This window comes from Pleurodeles waltl, chromosome 3_1 (assembly GCF_031143425.1).
Source record: "Pleurodeles waltl isolate 20211129_DDA chromosome 3_1, aPleWal1.hap1.20221129, whole genome shotgun sequence".
Taxonomy (NCBI): domain Eukaryota; kingdom Metazoa; phylum Chordata; class Amphibia; order Caudata; family Salamandridae; genus Pleurodeles; species Pleurodeles waltl.
This window is the reverse complement of record NC_090440.1, coordinates 280,368,480-280,385,568: the sequence shown is the minus strand read 5'-3', so window position 1 is coordinate 280,385,568 and position 17,089 is coordinate 280,368,480. Positions and strand designations below refer to the sequence as shown.

Below are 17,089 nucleotides of genomic sequence, written 5' to 3'. Positions count from 1 at the left end.
ACAATGTCCTACAGGCCACAAAGGGTAACTTTATCAGAGATATTTTAAATGATGCCATATGATGACTGGTCAGTGTGTGGGTCTTGTGATAGGGCAGGGTTAAATCAGGTGTAAAGCACTGCAAAAGCCAAACATTTGCGAGTAAAACTAACTAAGGGAGCCAAATCTTTTTTATGTAATGACTCTTGATGGAGTTAAAAAACCACAAGAGTTCAAGGGCCACCATAGGGAAGTAATGTACCCATGTGGCCTCAAACATTTATTTTATATTACAAGGTCAACATTGTTTGTGCCTATTGGCCCAAAAACAAGGATCCATGGTGCTTCTTCAGGACCAAACTGCAAAAAGAACACTCCAAAACTAAAAAACTCTGGACTTGACAGGTGTGTTGCTAGAGGTGATAGGTGTAGTTAACAGGATAGGATGAATACATGAATGTCCCACCCATAAAAATGCCAGAAAATGCATCTTAGGTCAAAAAACAAGGCTAGCATGCTGCTGCTAGGGGCCCGAGCATTGTTGACCTAACCTCCTGGTCTTTCCTAAAGGTACCCAGGCTTTGTGAATGCCCCTGGATGGGACCCAGAAAATAGCCAACCCGAGCAAAATTTTGATTTTTGTTGGGGAAAATATGAAAAAAGTGCTCTGGATAAAAGTGTCAGATTTATTTTCATAAAAATGTCATCAATGATCAGTTTGCTGTGCTTAAGTCATCATCTTCCCAGCTTTCATTAACATTTAACCACCGTTTTAGCCTTTGTCAAAGAGGCAGCCCATGTTTCCTATTTTTGTGCTCTCAACCTACTTCCAGTTTGTGGTGGAAACCAGTGTGAAACCATTGGGTGATCCACAAAAGCTTTAAATTTCTGAAACAGACAAAATTCTGAATTCAGCAAGGGGTCATATGCGGGAATTCCTCAAGGGTTTTCCAAAGAACCTAACTGTTGAAATAAAGAAATACTGAAAATGAGTAGGAAAAAAACTGCTATCTGTGACAATGTTTTCATCGGTAACGTTTTGCCAAAGTGGCTGATTTTCAAAAGCAATATACCATTACGTTTGCAAGCCCTTCTGGTTACAGTGATACACAGGGTTTGTAGGTTTTCAAAACCCAAGGGACCCAGAGCCAACAATTGAGCTGAACAACAGATCAGTATTGACACCCGATTGATTACATACAATGAATTCTAACTTGCTCAACAACTGCTGTGCTTGTATAGCTACACCTTTTCACAACATTACAAAATATTGGAAAAATGATTCCAAGGATTCTTTTCAAGCATGGTTGTATGGAGTTTGTTTGAACCATAGATTAGATACAGCATTTGTTATATCCATGACTTTGTTACCTAAACAAGAATTACTTTGCCTCCAATCACTACTTTTTTTTTTTAATCCAAGTTTCAGCTGAATCCAATTTGCATTTTCCGTGTACTTAGGCAGTATCCAAGACACCTTAATCTGCATATGGTTTGAATAATTTAAAATACATTTTATTGCCTTCTGTTCTTATTAATGCCTGCCTATTTAAAGTTTTATATTATATACATGCTTATGTTGTACATTGTTTGAAATGAGTGTGAACTTTGAAATTCTGTTCTATTATGTCTCCCGTTTTCTTTCCATGTATTTTTTAACAACATTTACAATTGTTCTTAATATTTATTGTCTTATAATATCAATTTCCTTTAAACTAAAAAAAGAAGCCATACCTCCAACAACAAAATCGTTTTCAACATAGGGTCTGTAATAACAATGGTCAAACCCGGTGGAAGATAAATGAAAATTAAAAAAGTACAACAATGCATTCTAAGCGTAAAAATAGAGGAGTGTGAGGACAGTCATGTTGTGGAAATTTGCAGTCACCAGTGGCTAGATCTTACAGTCGAAATGAGAGTCCAATATTCTATTAAAAGTCACAGCCCTGCATCCTGAAATCGTGTGTAATTTTTTAATAAGGCTGAAATCAGTTTAATCCATGTGCGAGGCATTCGGTCTAGGGACTTAGTGGTTATTGTCCATCTTGGAGACCTGGGTTCTAAACCCATCATGGAACTGGTTTCTGGATACACACTATCTCACATTCTTAGACAGACCTGCACAGCTGCACTGAAACAATCATGCATCATGGCACAGGTATTTACGAGACACGTGTCATACAACTTAAATTTCAGAACACTCATTTCTGAAACATATCACATACTCATGATTCATGAATATTCGTTTACAACATTAAATTATCAGAACTGGATGAAGGCTATTCAAATACACTTACACAACTGACTCTTCACTGTCTGCTTCTTCATTATGATCATCTCCATCTGGCTCGACATCATTCTGCTGATCAACTGGGTCAAAGTAGTCTTTGTAATGGAGGTCTCGTGAACTTTTAATTGGCTGAAATTATAAGTGTGTGTGAACATTTATAACTGATCAAACAGATAAGAATAAAGACAGCTAAGCAACCATTGGCTGTGACTTGTACATTCTTTAAAAATATAGCATCAGTTAAGAAATAAAAGAAAAGCGAGTCATGTGGCTTACAGACTTAATTTGTCTCACCAAAGTTGTGTGCTCACTACTTACTTGACAGTTTTTTAATTGCCCACAATGCAAGTGCATGCAGAAGAATGGAGCCATGAATGTTGATGGATATCAAAATGAAATGTGCAATAAAAAGGACATTTTTTTTTTTTTTTTTTAAAAGGTGAATGTTACAAAATTTAAAGGAGAATTATAAATATAATTTTGCTTAAGGCACCAATAAATAAAAAGTGCTTGAAAAAGACCAGTATTTAAAATTATATTGGGAGTTTAATTTCTGCATGAGCAAATATACAGGTCTACATCGGTTCATGCGAAAGTCTGCAGAGTGCGGAAGGAAAAGACATACCATCGACGTCGGACCAATCCACCTCACCTATGAGACCACCACACAGCAGACACAGGAAGCCGTCCCAGATATGCATCAGATATGGTCCCAGGCACTGTCCTCTTTATCTTACACTGCCACTGTATTGTCTCTATTGCCACCGAGCTAAAGCGACCACCTGCAATCAGACTGCAATTGGTCTGTTTCCCCGTGTAAGGAAATGCCTCCTTGGCATGGTTACCCCCTGACTTTTTGCCTTTGCTGATGCTATGTTTTGAATTGAAAGTGTGCTGAGGCCTGCTAACCAGGCCCCAGCACCAGTGTTCTTTCCCTAACCTGTACTTTTGTATCCACAATTGGCACACCCTGGCATCCAGATAAGTCCCTTGTAACTGGTACCCCTGGTACCAAGGGCCCTGATGCCAGGGAAGGTCTCTAAGGGCTGCAGCATGTCTTATGCCACCCTAGAGACCCCTCACTCAGCACAGACACACTGCTTACCAGCTTGTGTGTGCTAGTGAGAACAAAATGAGTAAGTCGACATGGCACTCCCCTCAGGGTGCCATGCCAGCCTCTCACTGCCTATACAGTATAGGTAAGACACCCCTCTAGCAGGCCTTACAGCCCTAAGGCAGAGTGCACTATACCATAGGTGAGGGCACCAGTGCATGAGCACTGTGCACCTACAGTGTCTAAGCCAAACCTTAGACATTGTAAGTGCAGGGTAGCCATAAGAGTATATGGTCTGGGAGTCTGTCAAACACGAACTCCACAGCACCATAATGGCTACACTGAAAACTGGGAAGTTTGGTATCAAACTTCTCAGCACAATAAATTCACACTGATGCCAGTGTACATTTTATTGTAAAACACACCCAAGAGGGCACCTTAGAGGTGCCCCCTGAAACTGTATCCAACTATCTGTGTAGGCTGACTGGTTCCAGCAGCCTGCCACACTAGAGACATGTTGCTGGCCCCATGGGGAGAGTGCCTTTGTCACTCTGAGGCCAGTAAAGCCTGCACTGGGTGGAGATGCTAACACCTCCCCCAGGCAGGAGCTGTAACACCTGGCGGTGAGCCTCAAAGGCTCACCCCTTTGTCACAGCACCGCAGGACACTCCAGCTAGTGGAGTTGCCCGCCCCCTCCGGCCACGGCCCCCACTTTTGGCGGCAAGGCCGGAGGAAACAAAGAAAACAACAAGGAGGAGTCACTGACCAGTCAGGACAGCCCCCAAGGTGTCCTGAGCTGAAGTGACTCTAACTTTTAGAAATCCTCCATCTTGCAGATGGAGGATTCCCCCAATAGGATTAGGGATGTGACCCCCTCCCCTTGGGAGGAGGCACAAAGAGGGTGTACTCACCCTCAGGGCTAGTAGCCATTGGCTACTAACCCCCCAGACCTAAACACGCCCTTACATTTAGTATTTAAGGGCTTCCCTGAACCTAGAAAAACAGATTCCTGCAACTTACCTCAAGAAGAAGACTGCTGAGCTGAAAAACCCCTGCAGAGGAAGAACAGAAGACACCAACTGCTTTGGCCCCAGTCCTACCGGCCTGTCTCCTGCCTTCCAAAAGAAACCTGCTCCAGCGACGCTTTCCAAGGGACCAGCGACCTCTGAATCCTCTGAGGACTGCCCTGCTTCAAGAAAGACTAGAAACTCCCGAGGACAGCGGCACTGCTCCAAAAGAACTGCAACTTTGTTTCAAGGAGCAGATTTAAAGACCCCTGCAACTCCCTGCAAGAAGCGTGAGACTTGCAACACTGCACCCGGCGACCCCGACTCGACTGGTGGAGAAACAACGCTTCAGGGAGGACCCTCCGGCGACTCTACGACTGTGAGTAACCAAAGTTGTCCCCCCTGAGCCCCCACAGCGACGCCTGCAGAGGGAATCCCGAGGCTCCCCCTGACCGCGACTGCCTGAACTCTATTTCCCGACGGCTGGAAAAGACCCTGCACCCGCAGCCCCCAGCACCTAAAGGAACGGAACTCCTGTGCAGGAGTGACCCCCAGGGGGAGAGGCCCTCTCCCTTGCCCAGGGTGACAAGGCAGGCAAGGGGGGGGCTACCCCGCGGAGCCCCCCCCCTTGCCTGCATCGCTGAAGAGACCCCTTGGTCTCTCATTGAAAACCATTACAAACCCGACGCGTGTTTGCACACTGCACCCGGCCGCCCCCGCGCTGCTGAGGGTGTACTTTTTGTGCTGACTTGTGTCCCCCCCGGTGCCCTACAAAACCCCCTTGGTCTGCCCTTCGAAGACGCGGGTACTTACCTGCTGGCAGACTGGAACCGGGGCACCCCCTTCTCTCCATTGAAGCCTATGTGTTTTGGGCACCTCCTTGACCTTTGCACCTGACCGGCCCTGAGCTGCTGGTGTGATAACTTTGGGGTTGCTCTAAACCCCCAACGGTGGGCTACCTTGGACCAAAAACTGAAACCTGTAAGTGACTTACTTACCTGTTAAATCTAACAATACTTTACCTCCCCCAGGAACTGTGAAAATTGCACTGTGTCCACTTTTAAAACAGCTTATTGTGTTTTATGTAAAAAGTATACATGCTAATGTAATGATTCAAAGTTCCTAAAGTACTTACCTGCAATATCTTTCAAATGAGATATTACATGTAGAATTTGAACCTGTGGTTCTTAAAATAAACTAAGAAAATATATTTTTCTATAACAAAATCTATTGGCTGGATTTGTCTCTGAGTGTGTGTGTTCCTCATTTATTGCCTGTGTGTATGTACAACAAATGCTTAACACTACTCCTTTGATAACCCTACTGCTCGACCACACTACCACAAAATAGAGCATTGGTATTATCTCTTTTTGCCACTATCTTACCTCTAAGGGGAACCCTTGGACTCTGTGCATACTATTCCTTACTTTGAAATAGTGCATACAGAGCCAACTTCCTACAAGTATGAACGATATGTGGCTTCAATTTAATTTAAAAAAGTTCCAACCTCACTATAAATCTTTTTTTAAATCATTTATATTTGTTTGCAGATTAAATAAAATGTGTTCTCATTTATGTATGTGTTTGATTGCTTGTTTCTGTATTTTTTTGTGTATTTTTGCAGTGGAGGTCATCAACAATGTTTGGACCTGGGTCCCAGCTTCCAGTAATGATTCAGTGGGGGTCTCCGGCTTCCACTACAGATAAAGTGGGGGATCACACAGAAGTCAAAAAGGTTGGGAACCACTGGTCTAAAGCACCTACAACAAGGGAAGACAAGCACTGGCATAGCCAATAAGTCTCCCCTACAAGAAAGTCACTGGCTTTGTCAATGGTTTATAGTCATGTTGTGCAGTGGTGCAGCTGCCATGTAGCAGAACTTGAGGTAAAAAAATAAATAAAAAAAATAAAAAAAGCAGCTCAACAGATTGGGTTGGTCTTTGTAGTTATGATACTTCTGATATATGAAGCATAAGGGTGCCCCCGAAAGCATCACAACATGGCAAAAACGGACATGCTAGTGCGGCACTGGGGATAGTGGACACAGAACTGAGAGTCAAAGAGTATTCCGGTGGGTTGCAGACCTTTTATATGACACATCCACCAATCAACAGTTTATAAAGTGATGAATGTATGAAACATAATATTGCAAGTACATCATTTATTGGTTGGCAGATAAGCAGCCCTTTTGTATAGTTCTTTTGCATGCCTGTTTCTCTAAACAAAGTTAACAACAAAAAAAACACACACAAAAAAAGAAAACATAAGTAAAACTTTAAAAAGTGCTCTTGACCAGAGAGTGGAGTTTGATGCCGTGAAGCAAGTCTGCTGCAACTGAGCAGTCTTCTCAGTACACTGCCGTTCACCATCAGGCAACAGTGAGAAAACCCTGGCACACTGATCTAGAAATGTCACACCAAATGTACACCATGTTTGTAGATGCATTCTCCAGCCTGACTTTTTATGGAACTCTGGCCCCATGGCATAGGTTTGACCTCACATCAAGCAACTGAGCTAATTGTCACTGTGGATGGGGCAGGTGTTGTCAGACAGGGGCTTCAAAGACAAATAGAACAAAAGGAGCTGAGCTTCCCTCACTAAACTTTTACACAATATATGTCTGTGTACACTTCCAAGACAAAAAAATGCAGCAGGAAAGGAAAGAGACTGACTTCCAAAGGAACATTTATCAGCACGGCCGGTTCCACTTCAAAAGCATCTTTTTTATGGATCATACTCAATTTACATCCCGTCTGGCAGGCTCTTCCTAGCCTCCATTTTGAGAACCACTTTTATGTTGGAGCCCCAAAATTGATTCCTTTGTCCCTGGAGCTATTCACTCATGCTTCCATCCCACCTCACACAGCAAACATTCATGCAACATCTATGTCCCACATGAATGAAATGTTGTACTTCGGTAAAACAGACCTGCAGACTCTTTCTTCATAAGGAAAAGGCAGACAGACTCTCCCCATTCAGGTGTGAAGAAAGGTCTATCCAACTACTATTGTCTGCTGTTCCACTCCAAAAATTGTAATTTCACTGAAAGCATAGTAGTCACTCACACCAAAAAGAAGGGTGGACTCCAACAGACCACAGAGACTAGCTCTGGGCCTCAGTCCATTGTCACAGTCTACATGCATGATTCTGGTATGCGCAAGCAAAAAACACAAAAAGTTCTGAAACCTTACTTGGGGAAGCTATCACTGAGAAGCACACTTCTTTGAGCCAAGCAGGGGACATTTCTGTCCCAACACCTCCGCTCTTCCTGTGGCCTTCTCATGTGCTTTGGCAGACCCCAGCCATTCCATGCACTGGAAGGTACAGGGAAGGCCAACGCTGCCACTGCCTACTCCCACAGCTTAGAACACAGGTAGTCCTTTCAGGCTGTGTTGCTGGATTGTGGGAATGAAAGCATTCAGATTTCTGAGAGACCCTACTGCCTTAGGTGCTGACTAACTTGCCACAAATAATTCTGCACAAAAAAAATATTGGTTTTCTTGGTAGGGTCTACACATGCTTGCTGTTTCTACTATGTGCTGATGGTGCATACAATAAAGCAATACTACACTCCAGTAGAAACATTTTTATAGACTTGATGTAATATATTAAGAACACAGACCTATAGGGTTATCTCATACCCCCATAGATAGGCACTCCAAACGAGCGACTGGATAAGGGAATACAAGGGATTGTCACCATCAACACAAAAAGATACAAAAACAGTGACAGTAGAGGAAAAAAAGGCATACACAATGATGGAATAGGGTACTCACAGGATACAGAGGATCACACCAATGACAATAAGAGTCTGTGTATCCACTAGTCATTCTGGTGATATGGCCTCTTCTCTTTTTCTAGGAGTATCAACATTTGTACTAATTACATGAGCACTGTAGCCGAACCTATATAAACAGTAAATGGGAAGGGTGCAAACCACAAAAAAGTGAACTAGCCTGGAGTAGATGTAACTGTCTTCACAATACTCATCTAACCATTAATAAAGGCGTGTCTCCCCAAAAAACACTGGCAAAGACAAAAATGCTTGCTTGCTGAAGCATAGCAACATGGGGAATAAACAAAAAACAAAAAAAGATGCTACAGTGTCCTGGCATATATAGGAGCATGCATTACCATGTGTACATAATGACAAGGCATCCTTTCCTTTTTGTTAACTCTTTAACTCACTGTTCCAAACTAGTGGATGCCAGTTTTGGAGCAACGAAATAAAGAAATATGTGCAAACATGGATAAAGGACCAGCCAAGTAATAAACTGAAGCTGCGAAACCATGTTAAAAAAACATAAGTGAAATTAACTATGTAAAAAAAAAAAAAAAAAAACATAAAAAATGACAGCATGAAGGAGCAAGTGGAGAGTGCAATTTAACCTCTTGTCGGGAGCAACACGAAGAAGGGCAGCATTGGGGAAGCTTGTAGGAGGGGTTAAAAATAAAATACACAAAGCAAAATGTATAAATAACCAGGCCAAGTAATCAACAGGGAAGTGGGAGGGTTGAACTAGGAGGAGCAATACGGAGCATCTGGAGTGGTAGCGGTTTTGTTGGTGGTGGTGGGGGGGAGGGGGAGCGGAGAGGGCTGCACAAAAAGCAGATAGCTAGAAAACAAGCCCAGGAATTGCTGAAAATAAGTGGTTTAGTAGTTTGCAACAGTAGAAGGATACAAGTCATCCAATCAATAGAACTGTAAAGAGGGGTGAGGCAGACACAAGAAGAGAAAAGAAGCTATCAGATTAAATGGAAGCAAATGTGATTAACAAGAAAGCCAACCAATGTTAAGCAATAGGCTGACTCAACGTGCACTATATTGGTTTTTCCTTTGAGAAGAGAGAGGTAACAGCTGTCTGCAAACAAGACCGAAAAAGAACAACTTAAGTATGTATCACTAGCAACAAGCACAGGTGAATGCGCTTCACAAAGAAATTATTTTCCAGAAACTTAAACATTCCTTCATGGTGCCCCTTGCGAAGATTCAGCTGCCAACAACCAAGATCTAAGACCTTGCAGGAATTGTTACAAGCTAATTCTTGCTGGCTGCAACAGAAATCTCACTAACTTTCAGCGCTCTCCAGTCTAACTTTGGTCTTTTAAAGTTATAAAACAACCTTAATAAAAAGGGAGAAGTATTCTCCTGAATTGGCCAAGACAATGCTTTATCCTTTATACAGTATCTTTTCTGGTTTAGTACCATTATTCATCAAACTGAACTGCTTTGCTACACAACATAGGCCCAACACAGAGGAGTAGCCCTCACCAAATGGAATCTCGCCTCTCGAACTGGACCCAGGCGTTAACTTGAGCAATTTCCTCTTGAACACTGCTATCTTAGTCAGCAATAACAAAAATCATGTTCAAAACATAGATAGCCTCTCTTGCCCAAAGGATGAATACTACAATATCTGAAACCTCATTTCTGATGACAACAGACAGCACTTCTAAATCTTCAATCAAGATCTGGTCCTGGTTGTGGTCGTTAAGCTGACACTACTCTGGAGTGGATACAACAACAGATACTCTAAAAAGTATTGTACCATAATATCTAGTTCTTGTTAGTCATGGAATAATAGTGTGACTGAAATAGCAACTAAAAAAATATCAAGAAGATAACTATACATCAGTAGGTATTGGTTTTCTATATATGAATCCACACATATGTGCCTTCAAAATATATATCATTCAAAGTATGTAGATGTGGAGTTAAGAACAGTACATTTATACTTGCTAATATACACTTTCCTTCACAATAATCTGGTCGACATTTGACCACAATATTTTCACGTCGAAATTCTGGCATAAAACCCTGAAAACAGATGTCTCTGAATGTGTTGGAGGCAGAGATTCTGCTGCTTGGTCCAGTTGATTTCATCATGTATTTTACACTAGCCAGCAATCATGGGTCTCCCTTATAGGCAGTCTAGAAGGCAGCGATGGCTCGCAATGAAGGTCGCCAGGGTGTTGACTTGCCAAGGCTGCCTCCATCTTCAACTAGCTGCTGACACTGTTAAACAATTGTTTTCATGAAAAATTACAGTGCAGAATCATGCCAGCAGCAAAGGGAGCTCTGCTGTTCCTTTAAAACGCATGTGTGTGGGGGTGGATTTTTTAGCCCACCTCACACATTCACAATAAATGGCAAACACGAAGAACTGGTCTGGGACAGTTCAGCATGTCTGCTAATTATGCTTCAGTGGGGCCTGCCACTTCATTTCAATATCTTATTATAAGCCAGGGTAGACAAGGAGGACCCCCCCTCCAATCCTAGCCTGGCATTTGATGGGGTTTGTAGTTTGTGTTCTAGGTCAGGACAAATAGAAGCTATCACTTATGATGGCTTATGCTTGTTCTTTGTGGCATGAAGTCCGTGGAAGAATCTTGGAGCAAGGATCATGCAGAGGTATATTTGGATGACATAAAAATAACCTCCACAATATTCTTAAAATGCCTGCATAAAAACGGACTTGAACTTAAAACTTTCAATTCTTAACTCTTTTTCCTTTGAATGACTCCATCCTCTGTATGTCTCCTCTCTCTATGTGCCCGCCTGCTTTAAGTCACATGCATGTTTGCCTTAATCCCAATGATTGGGTTTCAACACATTACCCACTCTCAATTCAATGTCCAAAGGTTCACCTTTAAAAAAAAGTCATACCCTTGCAATTTAACAATACTTAATCTCCTGCAGCTCATCTATTAATATTGCCACTCAATGCACAAATCCCCAAACACCAGATCACCCAACTCCTACTAATTTAATCTACCATTTCGAAACTGGGGTAAATACATTGCATGATTTATTTACCACCATAACATTAATCCCAACAACCAAAAATATCCAAGCAAAATACTAACCCTGGGTTCTGGAACAGCAGCAAAGTGCTACAATACCTCTTTAGTGGTAGTAAGTGCTATATAAATGCTGTTAAACCACCCATCAACAACTGAACAGGCATGGAATAACTGAAGAGACCTTCCACGTGCTGCTGGCCAATGGAGGATTTTAATTTACCATAGTGAGTAGGTAATATAGCTCATGAGCCAGGTCCCCAAACTTGGTATGCATGCTTAGAGGTAGAAAGTATGTGATAGCAAGTCATTACTCTGACTTGTCTGGTATTATTGGCTTAGCGACCATAGTTGAAAGAAAATAATGGTTTTCACATTTTGATAAGTAGCATACAAATTCATCATAATGTGTGGAAAAATTAATTTAATTCCACCAGATTGGTTACATTCAATACAATTGTAAATGAATTGTGAGTATTAATTGTAATAACAATAAAGTCTTTAAAATAATAAAACATCATTGTATGCCTCATATTGATATAGATTAGATGCATAATTTTCACTTACAATTTCGAATAATAATAGATGTCACATCTTACATAGACAATGTATGTCAAGAGTGACCATAAACACAAATTTAACATTCACATTTGTTGTCATCATCTTCGTCTGAATAGGTGACATCATTCTCTGCATCTGTTTGATTTTCACAGACGAGACGTCTGCATGTCAGTGTACTTGAGGTCATTTAGACAGCAGACACATGTTGGCAGTTTGCAGTTCCTAATGCAGTTGCAAGCTAGCAGATCTAACACTGCCTGAGGTGCTGGCTGCCCTTCATCCAGTCCACTACCAGTTGCTCTGCTCCCTTGTGTTTTTCCAATTTCAATCCTCCCCCAATTGGACTAGGCATCTGTGCATCATTCAGAAGACATCTCTTGCTTATAGTTTGATAATTCGCACGTTCAGCGTGTTTTTTCAGCCAGTCCCCGCAAGGTGAAAAGTTGATGACTTTCTATCTCACACCCTTCTTTGCACAGAATAGTTGATGTCTCAAGTCATTCACGTGATGAACCGAAGATTTTGATGCGTACAACTAGTATTGCTACAATGTGTCCATTAATTTTTCAGAGACATCCTATTCATCACCGAGCTGCAAAAATGTTTCCTGTGTATGTCTGTTGGCAGACAGGATTTTGAATCACTTGTCCTTTTCCCGCAAATGCACTTACTGCGTCACATCCAGTAAACGTATGGAGACCCATCATAGCTTGACAAACTTTTTCACCAACTGTTGAAGCTATTTTCCCAATGACAAAGACTCGCATGCATATTTTAATATCACATTTCAGAAACAATTTAGCCATGATTCCGTCATGGAATCCCAAACACATTGGTGTCATCTGAGCTTATCATTACTGCCTCATTACCCTCATCTGCAGCGTGTGCAGCATGCAGCAACAAACAATCAGCTGCTTCTTGATGTGTACTGTTGAGATTGGGCACTTTGTGTCTCTCTTTAGATGTAATTTTGTAACATTTATCTTTACAGTTTGAACAGTTTTATTTACAAAGGTTTCCTCCATTTGTTAACAAGAAAAGAAATGAGAGTTGTACGTATGAAACACTAGATTGATCCTCTGACTTCTATTTCCTTCCTGCAAAGTATTGGCCAAAACAGAAATAGCCACCTCACCAAAGTTTGATTGCTCTCCTTTTACTCTCTGAACAAGAACCGTACCATTAATTAGCATGACTGAATTTCCAGTATTTCCTGAGCAGGGGTAACATTTGTTCTGCAAGTACGTTGCTAAAGCAGCTTTGTTTCTCTTTTGCAACAGGCCTTTAGGATTTACTAAACCCCATGGTAAAAGGTCCTAAGGGATGAGGGAGTACATCCACCATTTCAAGGTTTAGATTCTGTGCTGTCACAATGATTCAACCAAATAGTGCTTTTTCTGCTTTCATGATGATTATCCTGACATTGCTGTTCACCGCCTTCTTCTTGGACACATTAGTGAAGGTTTTTAGTTTGTTTGTTTTCTTTGGGTTATGAAACTTCTTAAAATAGGATTATTCTCATGTCGCTCAAGTTTGAAATCTGTATAGCACTGTTGACCTTTTTTATGCACCTTCATTATTTCGGATACTATGTCTTGAGATGCCTTTTTTCCTGTGGAGAGACTAATGAGAGCATATGGCCCAACAAATGGGTTTATCCAGCTTCGAACCAGACTAACAGCTCTCTTAACAGTATCTTTGCCTTTTTCAATTTGTAACTTATGTAGGTCTGCATGAGTAAGATCTGATCTGTTGTTACGAACCATTTCCCTTATCTGACCCAAAAAGGTGTTCTGTGTTCAGTCGTCATATCTTTTCACAGCACCCACCTGGAGGTTGAACCTCTTTGTACCACCTAGAGTCTGTGTGTCCTTTTTGGAAAATGGTACCAGGGCACTCCAGACACAACCAGTTTGGAAAACAACTTTGATTGAACTTTTGGACTCTTTTTTCCACTTTGGAATATATTATTTGGACTGCTGTCTGGTGTGCCCTGGTACAATTTTCCAAAATACTTTCCAGCACAGTTCAAAAATCTTTTTGATCAGTGCACTAAATACCCTTGGTGGTTGGGTATCACTACAAGGTTCGGCACCCACTAGAACTTTAAGATTTTGGTCTTAATAGTCATTTATTTTATGTACGGATGGGGGAATACTAGGCATCAACCACTGTTTTGTTTCTTTTACATCTGTGTGTCCTTGTTGACTGTTACCTCTATCGCTTGATCAACCGGAATTCGTCCAAACGGATGAACATCTGACAGCTGAACTGAAAAGCATCCGTTGATGATGTTGTGGTTTATCTCCAGATGTTTCACTGCAAGTAATGTAATTACGGAATAGTATACAGGAAGATATCTAGCGTAGCTCATCCTATCATATGCAAAACACCATCCTATCGTAGAGCATTTGACGGTAAGATGTAAATACCAAATTCCTTCTCGAACAGCACGCAGCAGAGCCAGCAAGACATTTTCAACCATATACACATATGACATCCAAAATGCAGAGAGATCTCCATTGTCATGACGAAGGTGTTCCAGGAACACATTCCAAAGCGGTTTTACTTCAGCAAAAGTCAGTATTCTGTAAGAGGTCATCTAATCTCTGTTGGAATAGGTCTGTTGCTAAGTTATTAACATCTTTAAAGAAGGAGTAGAACACCTCAATGTTTTCTTCGTAATTCTTCTCCACCCATGGGATAGATTCCAACCAAGCCAGTCTCAGCATAGCTTCATACACGCACTTGTGTACTCTAATTGCACAACTGTACATACGACCATCTAGACTGATGATATTGATCCTTCTGCTATCATGTCTGCTTTAATACAAAGGTTGTGAAGGCCAGCGTCTTCAAAGTATTTTCCAAGAATGGAGATGAAATTGCAAATTATGTGAAAAGGAACCCATTTGAAGAATTATTCTGTTGCACGTTGCTTTATGCTGCCACACGATCTCAGTTGCTATTGTGTAGAGATCTTGATCCATGACCACTACAATTTTGGCCAAATGCATTGATTCCCTTATCAGCTCTGACTGTTTCAAAACAGGAAACAGTTGTCAACTTAGTTGCAGGGGCATTAATGGTGGGCAACTAGCCAATGGAATCCTGTGATACACTAACTAGTTCTCTAGTACGGATGTTAAATCTTTTCCAACTTGGTATTATCTATGCGAGGCTTGCTTCTTGTCTTGCACCAACACAGATTATGTTCTTATTTTATGCAAACTTCAATTGGACAACACATTCCAGCATGAGTACTTGTCATCGCTGGCCGAGGCCCAACTCGTTCACCAGAAACATAGATGAACATTTCTTCAGTGTTTGTGGTGGTCAATGTTCTTTGCTTTTGTTTCTCAATGCTTGGGAGAGGAGATTTAAAAGGTTGTAGTCCAAACAACTTGGGCTGCACAACTATACCGTTGTCCCCTTACCAGTAAGAGTCTCTTTCAGCCTATCAATGTTATCCCATGCTAAGTTAGTGAAGAAATGAGGCTGAATGTCGGCTGGAAGAACAATTTGCTCAATTAAGGTAGCAGCAAGTTTTGAAAGACACAAAGCAGTATCATTTTCTTCCAGTTGTGAGTAGGAAATCCAATGACCAAGTCTGTTTAGAGTGTGAATGAGTTTAACATTGCCTGTCAGAGTTTTTACGGCATATGGGAGCAACAATTGTTCGGGAGTGTCTGCTGGCCATTTGTGACCTCATAATGTCCTAACTGAATGATTGCATAAGTAAGGCAACACTTTTGGACGGCTTTGTGTTTTCTTGATCTCCAGTCAGAAGTCCTAATAGGAACTGCTTAAGGTAATCAGGGACTGTAAATTAATCTTTATCAACGTTTGATGGATGATATGACCATGGTATTGATGTCAAGTTTGTTTTAATCATTGTTCTTATGAGCGATGATGTTTGATCAATAATCTTGTTCATGTCTTTTGCCTTAACCTTTAAAAAACTGATAATTCTCTTTTCAAACTCCGGTTTTCCCTTACAACGTTCTGTAGCATGACACTATCAGGTTGGGCCAATAATTTTTTAGGGTTGTCTGAGAATATGTGGAGGCTGTCACAAACATGGAATCCAATTTTCTTCTAATATGCTTCTTGGTTGATTCGTCTATTCCCTGTATTCCTCTGCATGTCATGAGGGTTTCAAGTCTTTTACTCTGATTCATCATACGTATTACCTCTTTATAAGGAATAATCACAGTTCTAATGTATTGAAATAGTTCATCTCATATTTTTGTAGTGATCATTGGTTCGAAAGCTAGATGCATGATTTTCCTCCTTTGCTTTAACACTTCTATAGTTCCTATAACAAGATGCATTATAATGGTCTTCTGCAGTCACTATGTCACTACTACAAACTGCTTAGAGGTTTGAATGACAATGGTTGCACACTCTCAAACCCTTTTGTCAACTCTAAGCTCTGTGGTGTTGATTAATTTCTCATGTGTTGAGGTTCCCTTGCAGCATTTTATCTTTCCACAAAATATATATTCTTCAGCATACACGTTTGACTTTAATGATGTTCTTCTGTTAAAGCATTTACTTGTTCTCTCACTCGTTCCAGCATCATTAATGACACTTGCTTCAGCTTTTTGCTAAGTAGTCTGTAAATCTCTCTTTATACATAAACAGGCTCCTGTTCTTTGGGGAACTGGGTTGCTTTCCACATTTCTCGCAATGTCGAACAGTGGAATGCGATTCCTTACTTGAGCTGCTTCTAATAAAGTTTTCCATGAGTAGTAGTCCTGCTGGCTTGTCATCGCAACTCCATTTTGAACATTTGACCATAAAAGAATTGCACACTGGGGATCAGAGGGAGAGGATGTGCTTGTTTCATGCTTCTTCATGATGCAGCATTGTCATTCGCCAACAGCTCTGGACAAAGAAATTAATTTAAAATGTATACATTTTACTCAGTGTACTTAATGCAATCATAATTACTATAATAATTATCATCAATTTATATAGTAACATTTACTGTGATTGTAAATTTTTATAAAATTCACAATAATAAAAATTACGAAAATGTTCTATTTACATCAAGTTTTCTTGGGTGTGGATTGGTAATTCACAAATCGTACAGAGTTATGACTTGCGATCACATATTTTCCACCTCTAGGCGTCCACACCTTGCAAACATATCATATGAGAACCCATCCCCACCCCCAAGTGGTACCGATAACATGGTTGGCTCAAGGCTTATTAGTAAGAAAGTCCATCCCAGCAGTTCTCTGATCCATGTCTCCCGTCAGCCTATGCCTGCTCAGTACCATAAACTTTAAACAAGATATCTCAGAATGAACAATCCAGTGCAGTAACTAGCTCAGTGGACTATGAAAATAAGAAATACCATAAGGGACCTGCAGAACTGCTCAAAACTGC

General features: G+C 41.0%; 1 protein-coding gene across 1 annotated transcript in view; it reads right to left on the bottom strand.

Moving 5' to 3' along the window:
- Positions 1-17,089, bottom strand: part of MPHOSPH10 (M-phase phosphoprotein 10) — a 174,170-nt gene that overhangs the window by 96,528 nt on the left and 60,553 nt on the right. Inside the window, exon 3 of the mRNA XM_069222392.1 lies at positions 2,277-2,398. Coding sequence (XP_069078493.1) covers positions 2,277-2,398 — 122 coding nt within the window. The remainder of the gene's footprint in view (positions 1-2,276; positions 2,399-17,089) is intronic.